The following is a 19,784-nucleotide window of genomic DNA, read 5'->3' as shown; positions in this document are numbered from 1 at the left end:
CTGGGTGACAAATGCAAAAAGAACTATTGATGGACAGAATGCAGAACAATGTCATACATTCACCCCAGTACAGAGGTCTGGGCCTAAATCCATCGTTTTTTTGCTCACCATGCCATTCCAGTTTGAACCCAGCCATATGCAAATCAGTCTTGACCCTGTGCCTCATAGGAACAGTCCAGCCCGAACTGCCAAGCCAGGTCCTCCCTGGACTGGAAACTAGCATCCTAGAAACGTGCCCAGCACTGGTCTGGTTCAGTCAGCAAAGTGAACATCTTATGATCACGGTCCGGAGATTCACAAATTCTCAATGTTATAGACAGATGGCGAAGTCTGTTTCAAGAAAACATTATATTCTCAATGTTTTCTTTCCCCGTTTGCAAAATTAAGTGTTTTGAACATTACGCAACAAAAAATAGTTGTTTCCACAAATCATAACTTGCAAAATTAAGCTTTTTCCGAATTTTTGAGGCGTTTCGATTTTTTTCTCAATAAATCAGAAATCCAGTTGTTTTTAATCTTAGCGGAAGCAAGATTAAGCGACTGGCCCTCCATTGTCTTTGCTTTATCGTTTCTTTAGAATTAAATATTCGGCTAGTCTAATGCTCACATTAACTGCGTATCTTTAAAAAAACAAGCGCTAGAGAAGTAGTATAGTAACCCTCCTTACATTTACAAGGAAGAAACAGTATATGTTTGAATCCAGTGAAGTGCTGGAATTGAAAAAAAAAATTCTCAGGGAACAAGGTGTGGCAGGGTGTGCTCACGAGGAACGGAGTCCTGAGAAGTGAAGTATGACTGTGAACTTCTACATTTAAAAAAAAAAAAAGAAAGTGCAACACAATTCTAAACAAGCGGTCTTCACTGTCTTCACTTTCAAGCACTCACATTCGTGCTTGTGGCGGCATCCACCTTGTGGGAGCGAGCAGCGGCTATATGTTTGTAATTATCGTGGCCCCACCGCTGCTCGCTCTCGCAAGGTGAATGCTGCCACAATCATGAGTGCAGTGCTTGAAAAGTGAAGACCGATGACTAAAGGCCCTCCTAGAGTGAGACCTAAAAAGAGTAGTAATATATAACAAAAGTGACAAATTTGAAAGTCGCATAGCAGCAACGTAAGTCATAGCCCATTTTCTCTCAACTTTCTTCCTCATATATCTGGGCGGGGTGGTACATCATGACAAACTATTTACAACCAGTAAGCTAGAGTTTAACCAAATGGTACTAAACATCATATGGCGCAGTAATTTACAGCAAGGATAATTTTTTTAAAGATATCTCTAAAAAATTAGCCAGTAGCAAAAGTTATTTTGGCCAAAGCAAGGGAAAAAATCTTGATGCAGTAGCCCATTGCTGGTATCTGTTCTTCGGGAAGAGGAGACGAAGAATCTTCCAACCCAGGATGCACTGTGAATATTTGAATTCTCAGATATATATGTTCCAACAGTGTTTTCAGGTTTCATCCATTTTTTATTTTTTCCATAATTCATATTTAATCCCGTTTATTCATGCTCAGTGTCTCAATCAAGTTCAACTGCTGTCTATCCAGGCTTTTCTTCTAAACACATGGAGATTCACCATTTTTTAAAGCACAACGTAATTGGTAAGACCCAATGCATTTCGGGCATTAGATGCTCTTTTTCAGGGGTAACTATAATAGAACAGATCATGTATAAATAACTATTACCCATCTCAGTCTTGTGTTTACTAATAGTTTCACAATACGCTATTTCATGAATTAAAAGTGCCCTCCATTTTTATTCTTCACAATAAATGTAAAATTCAGCCCATGCAGAGTAATCACCAGAACATGTTGTTTAACCATTGATTCAATGTGCAACCATTAATAATGTGCCTTGCTTGTAGTGCTAAGTCGACATGCTCTGTGCCCATACTCCAAACCTAAATCACTGTGCCCCTCAAACCGTGAATATACCCAGATATTCGCTCGATGTTACCTTCAACCAAGACGCCTGATCTCACCGCACACCAGAGGGCATGTACTGTTTAAAGAGAGACAAGCATGATCTCAAGTGTATTTAAACCATGCATGTGATCACACCATATCATGTAACCTACTCAAATCACTTTGTACTCCCACTAAATGCCTTGGCAAAAAAGTGAAAACAATTGTCAAGATAAAACAACAAAACTCGTGCTCCCTCATCAAGCTGAGACATTTTTTGTTTATTATAATATGATAGTATGATCTTAAAGATTATATTTTATTGATGACATCTGGTATGGATTTCGGGTCTGAATATAGTATTTACATGGTTTGCTTGACGCATGATGAGGGAGCACAAGTTTTATTGTTTTTATCTTGACAATTGTTTTCAATTTCTAAACAGTTCAATGTTATCCTATGGGGAAAACAATATCGCGGTTTAACAGGTAAGAATTGCACTTACAGTTCCAGTCTTCTGGATCAAAGGTCAGGAAAAGGCAAGGGTCAGGTGAGTACCAAAACTGCACCACCAGTGGCACGAGGGCGACCGGGTGCAAAATCTGAGTTCGGCCCAATGCATGTTCAATGGAGACTTGAGGCAGTCAAAGCCACACTGCTTGCAGGTTGGTAAAACGGTTGCAGGTGCTAACTCTTGGGGGTAAGAGCAAGCCCAGGGGGACAACAAAGCTGCACCAAGCATACACCGCCAGCGGCTCGGAGCCAGGTGCACAGTGCTATTTTAACGTTGAGCGCCCAATGCTGTTCAATGGAGAATCGTTTTTGGGGAACACAGGCTTCAGATATCGAACCGGACTGTGCAGGCAGTACACAAGCAAAAGCACAGGTAAGTTGAGATGCAGGTGGTCCCAGGGGCACCGCTGGTCAAGCTCCTTAAAGCCTGGGGGCTTTGGGTGCCTTTAGACAAAGTATTCCTTCTTACTGGGCTTTTCGCAGTGGGGGGGACCCTTCAAGTTCACACTGCAGGCGCCGTTGTGGAGGTCAGGAGAGGTCGTCCAGCCCTGGATGCAGAGTCTGGATCACTGGGGTGACTTGACTGTGCAGGAGGGCCACTCAGACTTGGGCCGTGGGTGTCGGGTGCAGAGTGTGCAGGAGACATGGATCAGCCTGAATCCAGCATCGTCATAGTTGGTTTCTTCTGGACAGGGCCGCTGTCCTCAGGAGATTGGAGTCTTTTTCGAAAGCAGCAGTCCACCTAGGGTTTTCAGAGGTCGCTGGCTGCAAGACAGGTCACAGGTTTGTCAAAACTGGTGACAGGCCAGTAGGGCTGGGGCTAAGGCAGTCGTCGTCTCCACGCTTCGCTGCAGGGATGTCTTCATTCTTCTTAGGTCATCACAGATCTAGTTTCTATGTCTGGGGGAGCCTCCTGAATTCTAAATGTAGGGGGTGTTTTAGGGAAGTAGTAGATAGGACCAATGGGCACCTTACCTGGGGTGGTTACACCCACTATTATACCACCCTCCTGTGGGAGGGGTCATAGACCTAGCCCTTCTAGGAGGAGAGCCTTCATCTTCAAGATAAAAGGGCCTACAAAGTGTGCTTAACTTCGCCTCCTCCACTTGAGTTACCAAAGATGGGCACACCTCCTAGTTTTTCAGGGGCCGACATCTGTTTGCAGCAGATGCTGGGGGTGTCGAATTACAAAGGCGACAGGCCTTTGAAGCTTCCCCTTCGAGCACTGGCCCATCCTGGGGGAGGAGGTGTGACACCTCTGCCCAGGATGTGACATGGTTTCTGGTCCCATGGCATCCAACCCTTTCAGGGTATTGACAGTTCCAGTGCTTGATTATTTAAGTACCCCTGGAATTTGCGTAGCAAATAGATGTTTTAGTTTTGCCTACATTAATGATCAGTTTGTTCTGTCTGCAATAGTACTCCAATACAGTAATATTTCTTTGCCCCCAGGAATGGTTGTAGTTTAGTTTGCACTCTGAAGGAGAGTGGAATGTGATGCCACAATTGCTATCCTCCGGGCAAGACAAGCTAAACAAATAGGACTTAGGTAAATTGATATTTCTATAGGTGCTGTCAAAGCAGTTCATTCTTACTGACTAGATATTTCTTAAAGCTACCCAGTCTCACCTCATGCTGAAATAATTACTCCAGTGTCTAGAACTCTGCTCTCTACCAATTTTGCTCTCTAAATTAGCACAAGAGGCAACAGGCAAAACTGTTCTGATATTCCCAGCTTGTTATAACCCGGGTTCATTAGAATTTGGAGATTCTGCAACCACAACCTTTCCCGCATAATTTAGGATTTGAGTTGCCTGCTATCAACCCTTTGCTGCATAATTTCTCAAATCTATTAAAAGTTTGTTTTTGGCTGTAGGACAGTAGCCCTTTTTGGTGGTGTCACCCCCACATTTTGCCTGATATTTGATGTGATTTAGACTGGAAGTGCACTGGGTTACTGCTAACCAGGTCCCCAGTGCCAGATCTCCTTCCCAAAACTGTGAAAGTGTACCCCAATTGGCAAAATCTTTGGCACTCCGTATAAGTCCCTAGGTGGTGGTACACCTAGTACCTAGGGCAAGGAGGCCAAAGAGGACCTAAGGGTTGCAGCATTAATTCTGCAACCCTAAAGGACCCCTCACCAAACACATTCTGACTGCCACTACAGGCTACATGTCTTGCTGCAAACAAAAGTAATAACACAACATGACACACGTCCCTGTCTGCCATCCCCACAGACACTGCATGGAGTATAGGTAAGTCACACCTACTGCAGGCCTTACAGCCCTAAGGCAGGGTGCACTATACTACATATGAGGGCATAACTTCATAAGCAGATATGCCCCTGTGCTGGTCAGCCCCATCTCTGCCAGTACAAGTGAACAGAGAAGCCATTTTGAGCACATGAGCAGGATGACCTTGACCTGCTTATTATCATTCCAAGGCAAGGAAGCTTTAAAGAAGCTGCTGCTTTTGATATGCAAGTCTGGCTCACCTCACAGGAGAGGAAGCCGACCCCCTTTGTCCAGAGCCCTTTGGCACCTGAACAGGCTGGAAAATTAACCCCCAGGCTAGTACCACCCCTAAGGTGTGGGCTACCTGAAGTGGACACAACTTTTCGGAGTTGGCCATCTTGATGATGGCAAATTTAGGGATTCTTGGACAGGGTTATGTCCACTACCCCCAGGAAGTGGTCATAAAGGGGGTGTAGTGACCCCAATGGTAGGTAGCCTGTTGTCTCCTCCACTACACTTCCCGAACACCCCTAAATTCAGTATTTAGGAGAGCCCCTGGCACCCGAAAATCAGATCCTGCTGACCTGAAAGAAGACAACGGACATGAAGAGTCACAAAGATCGAGAAAAGAAGATCCTGCAGCCTGGAAGACCCTTCAGTACTTCCCCCAGGAACCAAGACCGCCCATAGGACAGCAGAACTGTTCCCCTGCATCCTGCAGGTACCCAAGACTGACATGTGAGGCTCCAAGACCACTGAAACCCGACACCGGTAAACACCACTGCACCCGAGCCGCCAAACCTGAGCTGAAGTGGACCAACTGTGCCAACGTGTTCCCTAGACCCACCAGCCTCGAAGCACACCTGGGGTTTCCCCACTGTGGACTTTCCGGCGATGAATGCAGCCTCTGTTTGCAGGCCCCCTCTACTGCGACTGCTCCCGGTGAGGAAAAACTGACTAAGGACCTCTCTGGATCCGATGCCCCTGGCTGTACTAATGAAGTCCGTGGCCAGGAAGTATATTTATTAAGTTGCTGTTACAAGTTGAGAAGATCTTGTAGAACAGCCATAGTCATATGTACATCAGTAGTAGCAACCCCATCAGGAGCAGCCTGCCTGCTGCTCAGCCCCTCTTCAACTGTCAACATTCACACCAGGCACCCAAGCATTCCAAACATGTCCATCACACCAACATTCCATACAGAACACTCGCACTGACTGAGCAGCCAGGAACCAGGTACATAGGAACAGTATACACCAAACATGATATTACATATGTTCTCCCCTTAAAACTAAAAATTAAATAAACCATACCAAAAGATAACAACTATGCACAACAATTTACAAATGAAGGAAAAAGTCCAGAACCCAGGAATGCAAGTAAAAACACCACATCACGAGAGAGAACGAAGATTAAACAAAGGAGGAAAGGAGAATGAATAGATACACACATGAAATATCACCCATCCTACCCCTTAATATTAAACACAGAGTACATTCAAGAACGTTAAGCTCACATAAACAAAGTGAGAAACTACCACATGAAAAGACTCGTGAGACTTAAACTAATGAAAGATGCAAAAGAAGCATCCAATTATGTACCGCAAAGCACTGTGAAAAGAAACCACGGGAGACATGCACCCCCTGAACTCTACCACTATGGGAGAACTGAACCCCATGTATAGATTCCTCATGTAAGGAACATGACAAAAATTGTGAAGAAGGGACTGAAACCCAACTTGCCAGCCCTCATGTAAGGGACTAAACTTGCAAAAATGGGAAAGAGACCCATAATTCAAACAAAGATAGATGGGACTAACACCCATAAAGTCAACCAACAGGACGTGCAGCACAATATAACAACTCGGAGAATAGGTGCAACACAAGGTGACTTAAACACCCTATAATCAACGTTTCTGCACAGGGTGACTTATACACTATGACAACGCAAACTGTAGAAATGGGAGTAGCACCCACTCCAACATCTCTAAAGTAAGGCTTTGTAATGTGAACCATGTAAATTGGACTAATTCCCACTAAGACAACAAACAACACTTGCAGCACAAGGTGACGCACACTATAAAACAATGTGCAGCACAGGGTGACTTACATGAAAAATATAAAACTACACCCACATTAGAATTGGTAGAGTATAATCGAGAAATGGGTGAAGACCACCACCACCACCTTCATGTAAGGGTAAAACTGTGTAAGGGGATAGAGCCCACAAAGCCACCCTTCCTGTAAGGGTCATGACTACTTGCGTTAAATGTGACTACACAGGATATTACACTGGCCCATGGAGAAGAAGACCAAAGGTGTCCCTAAGCATCGTGAGGCCTGAGCCTCTCTGCCGACTGACCTCCCAGTCAAAACCTGCAGCTGCTTTTCACAAAGATTGATCCCAATTGAATTCCATTGGACATCTGATGCTGTATTGCACACTTGCACCCAGCCGTTCTAATGCCCCTGGTGGAGTCTTGCTGGTGCTGCCTTGGACCTTACCCTCCCCTCCCCTCACCTTAAGTCCAGGATATAGGTCTCTTATTTCGCTGTACTGTCTCTGAATGCCGTACTTGTTAATCCTCCCATAGGTTAACATTGTAGCTTCTAAAATTTGCACTGAGTGTCACCTTTAACACAAAATTACGTCTCTTCAAAAACGTACATACCTAACTCTTGTTTGTTTGATTTTTGCAGCCTGTCCCGAGCCTTTATTCAAACTCCTGGGCAAGAGCCGAGTCACCAAAGCCATTAAGACCTTGAAGGAGATCAGTGTGGCCTTCCTGCCGTACGAATCTCAGGTGAGCCATGGAGTCTGAGGTTGAAGCGTGCTTTGAAGCTGAAAAAATATGATGAAAGGCTATAGAGTGGTGTTCTTGGATTTCTTATCTGATAACCCTTAGTGTCACATGACGCAGTACCCCGCTAGGTAGCTTGTCGAAGGCAATCCACTAAAAAGCCTGGAGAGCACAGTACACAAAAATAATTTGCCATGCATTCTGTATTCCTTTCACAATTATTTTACTGTTTTATTTTGTGCTGTGGCGGATTGTATATTGGTCTAATGTGTCCACTGCAGGGAGCTGTGTTAGACGACATGGTCACGGGTCCGAATTGCGGTGGATACACTGTCTTTCATCCTCTCAAGGTTGATAAAACGAATAGCTTTGAGTTGATTAACAATAAACATCTGTTAACACCAAAGAACCCATTTGTTAACGTGTTTTAAAAAAATACATTTTGTTATGTGCAGCTGTAGTGAGAGTTACTTCAATTTAAAGTTGATTAGTTCCTTTTCCCTTGTATTTTATCTTCTTTCAAATAACTCTTGGATACACTTTCCTCCTCTTTACTAGTAATGGAAACAGTTGCTGGATCAATTCCACTGCTTCGCGACCTATACTGCCCAGTTTTTCTTGAGGAGATCTTAGCTCTGAATCTACCGGGGGGCTGGATACCTCTACCTTTGCTAGTCTTCACTAAATATTGCATCCATTGTGTGAGACCTGCTGAATGAGAATGTTCTTTGACTAATAGTCTTGGTTGTGAACTTTCCTATCTTGTGGCCCAGGTGCAAGCAATTGGATTATTCCAAATGTCTGACCTTAGATAAGTTTCTAGAATTGTGGTATGTGGAGAGAGAAGTTGTTGCTACCTATGAAGTCCACAAATGTGTCTGTAACTCAGGGGTTATAAGTGGGAGAGCAGTAGATCAAGAGAAAGGAGATCTCTCCCAAGAGGAGGACTTTTGTGGGAGATGGAAAAGAGAAAGGAGATCTCTCCCAAGAGGAGGACTGTGTGGGAGATGGAATGCCCAGTTGGACTTCTCGGATGAGTGATGTGGAGTCTGTAAAGCTTTTAGTGGTGATACTCTCCGTGTGAGCGAGGATGGCACTTCACCTGCAATACTCTACTCTTTGACTTTTTTGCAAGGCTTTTTAGTATCTGAGTGGGAAAGCATCATAGGTAGTGACATTTCTTTCTTCTGACGTGTTTCCATCTGGAATATCACATCAGTAGTTCCGTAGAAGAGCATTTTGGAAATGGCTTGATCTAGAATTGAATAGTGTACACATGGTGGTGACAGCAGACGACTGGAGTCAGGCTGTATGTGCTATAACTGTGGTCTATATTATGGTGGTGTGTTGCAGTCATTGTCATAAGGAAAGGGGGGAGAGTGGGAAGGAGATGGTGTGGAGAGGATTGACCAAAGCTATATGGAGAGTTCCTGTTCTGTGGCATCTCTTTGGGGTTCTTGAATTAGCCAAGATTGTGGGTGTGATAGGTGTGGTCTTTAGATGAGAGATGCATCCACAACTTCCAGTCCCATTGTAGTTTGGCAGGTGTTTCTCTGAAATCCCTCAGTTTTTTGATTGGGTTGTGAACTGGAGGGAGAGGGCACCATCTGATATAATTAGTCATTCATGGCAACAGGCTTCAGACTGGTAGTAAGGTCAGGGCACAACATTCTGAGAGCCTCTAGGGCTAGCAGTCATATCCTTTGAAGCCTAATGTGCTGCAGCTTATAACATGGGGCTCATAGCCTTATTCTGCGGTGTAACTCTCTTCTGTAATCACAAGTCGTGCATCATAACACCATCTAGTGGTTGGGTTTGGAAACGTCCCCTTTTTTTTCTTTTTGGTTGTCAATTAGGGGTAATCATGCCAACACTATGAACCACAGTATGTGGTTTCATCGTCAAATTCAGTTTGTTCTCCTTTAGGTTTAGATGCAATTTTGAGAGCTCCAGGGGGGGAGGCTCACGTCAAATGATGTTAGAGTGGAAGCAAATATCAAAACAGAGATTTGAACCAGCAATTGAGGGATTTTGAGACTCTCAAATGCCAGTGTCTAAAAAAACAAAGGAGACTGGCTTTTCCGATAGGGGTTTGACCACATGTGTGGGTGAATGCTTCATCAGGAGTTTGCAGCAATCCTAGTATTTCAGGGTCAGGATGGATGTAACATACTCACTTTGGGTTTTGTCCTGAGTTCCTTCATAAGCTAGCTCAGAAAGGCATGCACAAAGTTTTCAAATTATGCCAACCTTAGTTCCATAAGTCATAAGGCTTTAAGGCATGCAAGAACATGCTACCCAGGAGAACCAACACAGGTGCATTGTACCTTAACACATGCAAAGCAAGTATCCTTGAAGGATCACTGACTTTTGGGTGATTAGTAAAGGATTGAGGAGACTAGAGAGGCTGGGGGGAGGTGGGGTGGGGCAGCAAAGTTCTGATATCAAGTGCTCCTCATTGTTTGGTTTAGGCATCAAACACATATCAGAAAATACACATTTATGTCTACACCAAAAAAGCGTATGCCTTAAAAGCCTCAAACTCTGAGCAGGTGCGAGCTGAAGTAAATTATCTAAAATGGGCAAACAGCGGTCAACATCAAAACAGTCTGCATTCTATATGGCTATGAAAAATAAAGAGACCTTTGGGTCGAACAGAAAAGATATAGGAATCAACAACTCTTCGCACTTTGATGATACTCCAGAAGGGGATCGAAACTGGAGGAAGGATAAAGAGAATGCAAAAGTGAAGGACATACTACTTCCTTCCAAAAAGAAGAGAGCTCTGATGCTGAGCTGAGGGACAAATTCATCAGTGTCAAAAAGCCAGACTGTGAGGCTTAAATGGCAGCACTATTGCAAAAGAAGGAATTTGATGAAAGCCTGAAAGGCCCAGAGTCAAATTAGATATAAATAACACCAGAAACTGGAACTCAGGAGGAACTGCCAGAGTACTTTTTAGAGGTAGACTGCCAGGTCCCATCAGTATAGGACATACAGGAGGAATACATTTGGCTGAATGTGGAGGCAGACTCACTTCAGGAGGAGGTTAATTCTTACATATCCAAACTCTTGCCATAGATGACCTACTGTAGTACCATGTTTTACAGGTGACAGGGTTTTTCAGAAAGGTTGCACAAATTAGCAGAAGAATTACAGGATGTCCTCTCTTCCGACAATAATTTCAAAACACCCCAACATCAGGTACACAAGGCACAACTCCCACAATGGCTACAGCCAAGACAACTGAGACAGTCCTTTTGAGCGCAATTGAGAGTAAAAGACCAAGACTCAGGAGGCTCCATCCAAATGAAATGACTTGTGCACAGTCTGCCCCTAACAACTTAACAGGACAGACTGGGGTGTTTCCTTCAAGAATGAGAAATTATATCTCCCAACAAGTGTCTGATGAACATCATACAGCACAGATATGGCATAGAGTTGGAGACGGAACCGCTCAACATTCCACCAAAAGAGAAAGATGTGATAGATGACTTCCAAAGGAAAAGTACAATCAAAACTAGCATTATAATTGATTTGATATTTCTCAACAATATTGAAAGGCCACATAAATTCAAGATGACAATATTACAGGAGGTGATTCCAATGCTGGACTAGGGAGATTACATGGAGAACATCTATCTATGTAATAGACTCCTACTTCCATTGTCCTATGAACAAGAGCCACAGGAAATGTCTCTGATTTGTGATGGAGGGAGATTCAGTATCAGCTCAGAGTTTTTATCTTTGGAATAAAGTCTACCTCAAGAGTGTTTACAAAATGTTTGAGGCAGCCGCGCACTTGAGGCAACAGGAGGCACATCTGTCATTGTGTTGATGATGGTCTGGGGAAGGTAAACTTACATGCGCAATACCATGTGGAGGTGGGCCTTCAGAAGAACACACAGATAGAAGCAATAGAATTAACAGGAAAGGACAATTTAGAAGCAGGCAAGCTCAGTAGACAAGAAAGAATATCCCAAAAATGGAACCTGGATAAGGGAGTAGTGGAAACGATCTTTCCGATTTGGCGAATGCCATAAACAGACCTCTTTGCAACATATGTAAACGCAAGATATCAAGGCTTGCGCTTCCAAGTTTCAACACTACCAGTCCCAAGGGAATGCACTGTTGATCAGTTCGTTAGGAACATTTGCCTGCGCCTTTCGACCAGTCCCACTGATTCCATTAGTGATCAACAAATGCAGGAAGACTAATATTGCTGATCTAATTTATCCTGCACTGGGCTCAACAGTCTTGGCATTCATACCTCATTGCGATGGTAGACAGCAGGATGAATAAGATCCCAGTCGTTTCATGCCTCTTAATATTGCACTTAGGAATGGTTAACACCCAAAGCCAGACAACATCAGCCTGACGATGTGGCGTACCAAAGAGGTTCATTGAAGTGATCAGCCATGCAAGGAAACCTTCCATGCACAGATGCTTCTCATCATAATGGACAAGGGTTATGTGGTAGTTCACATGGGAGAACATACTAGGCTAGCTAACTGAGGCCCTACAATGAAGTACTCGATAGACTTGGTAGACTGTAAACGTTCCTAAGCATCTGTGTAAACCACTCATCCATAATTGCATATTGAGGAGAAAATGTGTTAAACACTCTTGCTGCAACGGTATTTAAACAATTTCTGTAGGAAAAAATATTAATAAATCCACCAAGGTCACCCCTGCAGCTATTTGAAATCTTAATTTAGTACTAGTATAGTTCATTAGACACCATTTTGTACGAATGCACAAGTCAACTTAAAATAGTTCACAGTAAAGGCCGGCTTTGTAATTATAGCCTGCACTTCATCAAGAGTAATTAAGTTACAGGCCTTAACAGTCCAGAAATCCGACCTACAAATACACATGGTCAGGGTGGCCATTAGAACCACCCCACAATGTATTCCTGGGGTGGGGTTTTATTTTTCATGTTTTATTTCCCAATTGTGTTTTATTTTTCAGTTTTTATTTTTCATCTCTCCAGCTATCCTCCTTTTTCTAGCAATCAAAAACACAGGCGAAAGAGTCTGCAAACACTTCTTGTAAAGAGAGGTTCTATATACTACAGACTAAAACACCAAGAAAAACCAAACCGTTCTTTGTGGCACACAAGGTATAGAAAAGGGGCCAACTATATCTAAGAAACAATGACAAGATGTTACATACAGGCTGTGGGAGACAGTCGCAAGCCAATTTTTGGTAGGTCGCAAAAGTTCAAGCAATAAAGAAAGATGCCTTTAAATTCTGTATTTATCTTGTCACATTTGCTGTGCTTCAAAGACAGAGATCAAATGTCAGACTATGTCGTCTGACAAATTTCTGCTCTTTTTTTTTTTTACATTGAGGTTAGTGTTTACAAACTCCTCTTAACAGTGAGAGAAAGAAAAGTAAAGTGAATTGTTTGACAGTCTTTCTTGGGATCAGGGAATGCTGTAGGGTTTATTTGTTTTGTGAAATACCGCAGAATAAAAATACCTGTAAATTAATTGTACCCATTCAGCAGTTACAAAAGCAAAAATAAAGCACTTTTTTTGTAATTCTGAAGTGTGATAGAAACAAAGATTTTAATAGGATCAAGAAAGTTTATTTGGTGATTCACAAATAATTGCTGAAACCCGGTTTCCACGCATTGGTATTTGTGTGCACAATAGTTCTTATCTGTAAAACTGTATTTCTGTTCAAATTCTGTGGCTGTTTCAATGGGGAATGTGCCTTCTGTTAATGACTGCTCTGCGGCACGATGTTTTAGTTAACTAAACAATTTGCACCCCTAGTTTCTTTTAAAGCTAGGTGAGTCGCCAAAGTGTATCATTCTAAAATTTGTGTCAAAGTTCTAAAAAGATTGGGGAGCACTGGCAAAAAAAGGCCATAGTCAACAAGGAGAAAGAGCAATGTTAGCTTTCCTAGCAAATGCTTCCATCAATGGAATACTTTTCAGTAGTATCATGGACATCAGTTCACAAAGCACAGCTGCATGAATGTTTTGGCAACCAGGGAAGCCCAGGTGAGCCACAAGTCCCTAAAACATGCTTTTTCCGCTACCCATGCTTTGCTCCCACCTTGCTGAAAGAGCGGAAACCACCACCTAAGGAATGCATATCTCATGAATGTAGAAGAGATTCATGCTGCAAAAGAAACCGGTTACTTATTCGTAATAAGAGATTTGCAGATTGAAGCTTTTCTAGAGTCACACATGACCTGCCGCCTCCCTTCGAAAGGAGGGTGCGAGTCAAAAATGAATTTGAATAATAATAGTAGATTTCCCTCCGGATGCTTTCATGGAACCATCCGGTGGAAGTGGAACTTGAACTCCTGCAACCACCATATGGTTAAAGTTGGTATTGAATTGTGCTTTATAGTAGATGCCTTGTACTTGTGTTGACCACATGACTAAAGTTGATATTAATTTTGTTTTTCAATAGATGTATTGCCCCCACATCTGTGCGTTGCTGTCTTTTGCTAAATACATTTTGGGTCCCAACACACAAGTATAGTCAGCTTAAACTTCAGAAAAGAGGCAATATTCATCAAATTTCCAGTAATGCAAAACTCAGTTCCTCATTTTTCAAGCCCACAGCCCTCATTATTATTAACGTTCATGTGTGTACTTCCAGGTGTACTCCCTTGATGCACCAGAAACGTTCCACAATTTCTTCAGTCCATATCGTGCTGTGGACAAGAACAAGCAGATGGAGAGTCTGGCGGAGCAGATTGCTACTCTCTGCGACACGCTGAAGGAATACCCTGCAGTCCGTTACAGAGTGTGAGTGCTCTTCCTTTCTAGACCTTTACCAAGCATTCATATAACACGTACGCCTCTGCCTCTTTGGCGTTCTCTCTATATGTAGACATATTAAGCATGCACCATGCTTTAAATAGTGCCAAGATCTTTGAATGGCACAAATTATGGTTCGGCCACATGCATAATTAGGGTTGTAAATGAGCGGCGAGGCATACAATAGTTTGGTACATTCAAGCATTTTAGCACATTACTTTTCCTGGGTTAACTCAAGAAGCTAACAAATGTGTAAGCCTATAGAACACACCAAACGTTTCTATGCTAAAGGATAAAGTAGTTGCTAGATTTGGGGTGCTGATCAATAGATCAGACCATCAAGAACCCACTGTTTAACAACGCCTTACTTGTAGTCTGTACCACATGTGCTTCATGTTGCCATTCATGGCTTGCAAGGTCAGGATTGGTCTGTAAGAACCCAGTTAATCAGCTAGTGTCCTTGGTGGTGGAGTAACACACACCTTGGAATCTGACATGCTCTGCTGAAGAGACCTGAAGGGTCCCTATATATGTATCTCCTTCGAGCTAATTGAATTCTTACCTATAATTATCTCTATTGGATACCGGTATGCCTTACTTAGACCACCCCATATTATTTAAATGTATGAACGAAATTGCAACATCATCATAATACATAAAACACATGTAACGTATTGTTAAATGATAATGTACATAAATGAAGTAAAAGGAAGCAGTGTTTGCAGTAAGTAACCAGAGCCCTGAGGTCATAACAAATGTTACATTGCAGGTATTAAGCAACTGTGCAAACAATAATGAAAATTTAAGAACAAATGGCAGTGGTAATCAAGCACAAGTCAGCACCTTCGCACTGTCTTCCAAAAAGCATTTAGGTATATATGTACAGGCGTGCTCAATGTAAACACTGTGCCACTCACCCAGTGTTATCCTGTATAGAGAACAAAGAAATTTTCTCCATACATTTAGAGACAAAACATTGATTACAGAGCACAACCGCTAATTAGTTTGTCAACCGACCTTGTTGTCAGTTGGTTTTAATAAACGCAGCACCATGCAGTATATACAACAGAATAAGCAACTGTCTAAATACAGAAAGCAAAAACACAAATAATCTTGGTTATGTTGACACGAAGTATGTACCATAGATGTAGACAGCCAACACGTGTTTCGTCCTGTAGACGACTTTTTCAAGGCATGACAATAAATTGTTCAAGATAATATGTATCATAGAATCCCTTAGTTGTTCGGGATAAACAACAGCAATGGTGGTAGTCCAAGCTTCTAGTTTTTGTTTACAAGCAAGGCTTTGGAACACTTTCAAGAGATATACAGTGATATGTAGACGTCGCGTTATGAGTAATGCTAAAGTTCGGAGTATCCAGTTTTCAAAAAGCACAAATACAGATAATCTTGTGAGAAGTAGAAAGCCACACCACTAGTTATGATGAGTCGAGTCTCAGAGCATCGTTTCTGCAACTAATGGTACAGCATCAGTAGTTGTAGATGTACAAGACTGGGCATGTGGCAACGCATCCCGCCACATGTGGAAAACGAGGCGGGACGCGTTGCTACATGCCCGGTCTTGTACATCTAGTGGTTGAATGCCACAGTGTGAAACCAGAAAACCTGAGATCAGTCCTGGCTTCCCCACTTGACCAAATTGTGTGATCCTAGGCAATTGCTTTATTCCATGTTGCCCCTTTTTCTTAGTTATCACATATAAGAGGACCTCGAATTAGCAACTCAGGCCAGCAGAGGGTGCGCATAACTGACTTGCCTCTTAGTTTACTGTTAGCATTGTTGTCTGGGTGAGGGGAGGCAGGTATTTCTAAACTAAAAACAAAGCTTCTCAATGCCCTTAATTAATAAATATAATTTTATATACTATGGTGAAACAGTTCTGCATGTTGAAATACACTTTTTTGAATTTTGAAGGGGATTTATAATATTTTTACAGTTTGTTGTAAGATGTCTTTAAAAATGAAAGTGTTACAAAAGTAAGAGTTGGTCAGGACTCATTCTGTGCTCCTTTTCTTTTACTTCAGTTGGCCTGTAAATAAATAATTGCTATTTCTTTAACATCTTTATAAATATTAATTCTCTGTAAAGTAAGCAGCAGCCCAGTACTGCTGTTCAACCGGGGTGGGGGGGGGGGGCACATAAAGGTCTGGATGGCCTGCTCTAGACTAACAGTGAAATTGACACCTTATACTGGTTGTTGGGTTGGGAATGTGCCCTGCCTGGAAAACAGCCAGGTACTCCTGCTCTGAGTGACCCGACTGCATATGAAGCTGCTTTCATGACTTTTTATTGGCCCAGTTGACATGCCAATCTAGCATGTGCACTGAGGCCTAGTCTTATCCATATTGTTTTCAAGGGATGGAACCTGTTGTGTGACTTGGAGAGATGCATCAAGCAGGTCTTCTGCATGCCATAGGACTGTCCTGGGTGGTTGACTTGAACTTCGATTTTTGTGGATTCATAATACTGAGCAGTGCCTAGAGACCCCTAGGAGTGATTTGCCGTGCTATATAAATGTATGATTGATTGATTGAACAGACCCTTTTCCTCGTTCAGTAACAGTGTGGTGCGTACTGGTCCCATTTGTGTTAAGTTCTGCTTCGATTCAATCTCCAAGCCCATGCTCTGATATTCTGTGTGTATGTATATGAAGAAAGGATGTTTGACAGATCCAAAAACCTATTATGGCGCATGCCTTTACAATACAGCGACCTTGTCTTTACTAGGCATGAATTTACGACTGTCTTTACCACGCATCATATACCCTTACCACGCCTGCCTTTAACACGAAAAAATAAGTATTTAGCGTGTGTGTGTGGGGGGTGCTTTTTAGTTACCTGCAAAATACTTACAAAAAGTGTTTTTCGCATTTTAATTTCCAAAGAGATTTTATACACAACTACAGCCCAAACCGTTGGTTGGAATTGCACCAAATTTGGCAGAAAGGGAGCTCTTGGTCCAAAAAGAACCCTTTTTGTTAATTGGTGTAAATCCGTTCAGTAGTTTTCAAGATATTTATTAAAATCCAAATTTGTATATCTAGGGGCACGTATCCTCATTAGATTTGCGAATCCACGAGCCAACAGCAATGCCTTGATTGGCTGCCACAACTTGAGAGGAAAGTTGCTGCCTCCATTTTGTTCATCGGGACTCAGTTCCCAGTGAGGGAAATAGTAAAAAAGCGATAGAAGGGGTCAATATAGAGGTACCCTGACCCCATGGGACTAATGTAGGGGTCTGTGAGTTACCTCTCATGGGCAAGAAATTGTCCAAAAACTGTATTTTCTGCGTCCCAGCATCCTTTCTCTCCCCAGTGCACACCACCAGCCACTTGCCGTGCGTGCTCTTGACTTATAACGCCATCAGCTCTGCTCTCCAACCACCTCCGTGGTGGCAGACACGGGGGTAGGTATAGGAAGCTGGGTTTCTGTTGCAGTAACCCCCCCCCCCCCCCCCACCCACTTTTTGCCAGACTGCTGATGCACTTTGAATTGATGTGCCCTGGGTCCCTGTCAATCAGGTTCCCAGGGCCTTTATTCTTTCCCAAAACTGTACCTTGTACCCCCAATTGGCACCTCTATGGCCACATGTCAGTCCCTTATAAAATGTTCCATGGGTACCAAGGGCACTTATTGTGCCACTCTTAGAGGCCCTGTGCCTTTATACACACACACACACACACACACACACACACACACACACTGCCATTGAAGGTTGCGTGTTTTGGTGCAGAACAAAGTGACGAGTCGACATGGCACACTGTGTGCCATGCCTACAACCCACTGCCCTTGCATAGGTCAGCCACCCCTCTAGCTGGGTGTACTATACCAGTGGTGAGGGTACAGGTGCATGAGACCTGTACCCCTACAGTGTCTAGACCAATTCTTAGACATAAGTGCAGTAATGCCATTAAGAGTATATGGTGCTGGGAGTTTGTCGTTACGAACTCTCCAGCACCGTAATGGCTTTACTGAAAACTGGGAGGTTTGATATCAAACTTCTCAGCACATTAAACCCACACTGATGCCAGTGTGGGATTTAATGAAAAATACCAGCTTGCAGCCTCTTTGTAACCAGACCGTTCTCCCATTGAAGTGAATGGGACACTCGACGCCATGACACACGTCTGTACCTGAATGCCCCAAAGCTTCCCAAGGTGACCTGTTGGTGTGGTTGTGGACCTTGCCCCATACTCGCCTTAAGTTCAGAAGAACAGTCCTGTAAGTCGATGGCAAGTGCCCGAATGCAACGCGCTTTTCCTCCATAGTATAACATTACTAATCCTTAAAATTAACTGTCTATTTTGCTTTTAACTGTAAAAATTCATAACTCGGAGTACTTTCCCGATTCTGATCTTGTATCTAAATTTATATAAAAGTGTTATTTTTATAAATTGGTATCCGATTCCTCTATTATGTGTGTAATAAATGCTTAGTACTACCCTCTGATATCCCTAACTGCTTGCCCACACTACCACAGAAGGACCTTTGGGGTGCCATATGTTCCTCTGTAGTTCCTTTGGGGTTTGCCTTGACTCTTTGCATGGTATACCTCCTTTTGGTATACTATATAAAGAGCCAGCTTCCTACAATCATGTTTGATCTTTGGCTGATTTTAAATACTTTGGGAATAAACATGTGAAAACAAGTCCACAAGGTGGTGATCGAGAGAAGGAATTAAGAAGAGAGGAATCTAAACTAATTGCGATTCTGGGCGCTGAGATCCCTTGGGGCATAATACTGCTGCAGAACTCCATGTTCTTTTGTAATTTTGAACGGACCATGTGTCATGGACATTTGATATACGATTCCCCTCTGCATCTCTGTTTTAACTCCTCGGTTTATTAGATATGCATTTCAAAGCAAGTTAGCATATTTCTTTATAAATGTACCCAAACTGGCTCTTTCCTGATCATCGTAGATCTAGGGAAACATGATACACTTCCTATAAAGGTTAGAAGTCCAACATTAATTGAGCACTTAAGAACAACCTTAAACTACTATTAATTTGAGCACACAGTACTTCATTAACAATTAGATCAAAAGGCTTTTCTTTTATTGCCACATTTTCGCTCTTCTCCGTAGTTAAATTATCTTACATTCTTTATAGTAATTTTGATATTTGACACTTGGCATACTATTTTATGGTATGTAGGTCTACTCATGTAGTAGTCGAATAATGAACCTCCCCTTGAATAAGTAATGTATTTGAGAATTGTTTCTTATGATATTTGCACTCATGGTTCAAACTAATTGTTTACAAAAAATCTTTTTTGAACACGACACTTTTTGGCCACTTGGATGGCAATTCTACATGCATCCCCATTCATGGGAGGAATTATGCACATTTGCGCCGATAATTAATCTTGTCATCGAGAATAATGTGCAGTATCTCCCAGGTTAACTATCTTAATTGGCACAGATCACTTTAGAATGCGAACCAAATTCGATTATACCATACCATGATTTTTGGTCTCATTGGTGGGTGGTGTACTTCAAGAAGACCCAGCCCTCACTATATTTGTTTACA

The 19,784-nt window shown here is 42.5% G+C and overlaps 1 protein-coding gene across 1 annotated transcript in view; it reads left to right on the top strand.

Moving 5' to 3' along the window:
* STXBP2 (syntaxin binding protein 2) overlaps positions 1-19,784 on the top strand; it is a 290,447-nt gene that overhangs the window by 123,061 nt on the left and 147,602 nt on the right. Inside the window, exons 6-7 of the mRNA XM_085654395.1 lie at positions 7,350-7,453; positions 14,074-14,222. Coding sequence (XP_085510521.1) covers positions 7,350-7,453; positions 14,074-14,222 — 253 coding nt within the window. The remainder of the gene's footprint in view (positions 1-7,349; positions 7,454-14,073; positions 14,223-19,784) is intronic.

The sequence above is a fragment of the Triturus cristatus genome, chromosome 4_1 (genome assembly GCF_964204655.1).
Source record: "Triturus cristatus chromosome 4_1, aTriCri1.1, whole genome shotgun sequence".
NCBI classification, from domain to species: domain Eukaryota; kingdom Metazoa; phylum Chordata; class Amphibia; order Caudata; family Salamandridae; genus Triturus; species Triturus cristatus.
This window is presented reverse-complemented; position numbering and strand designations above follow the sequence as displayed.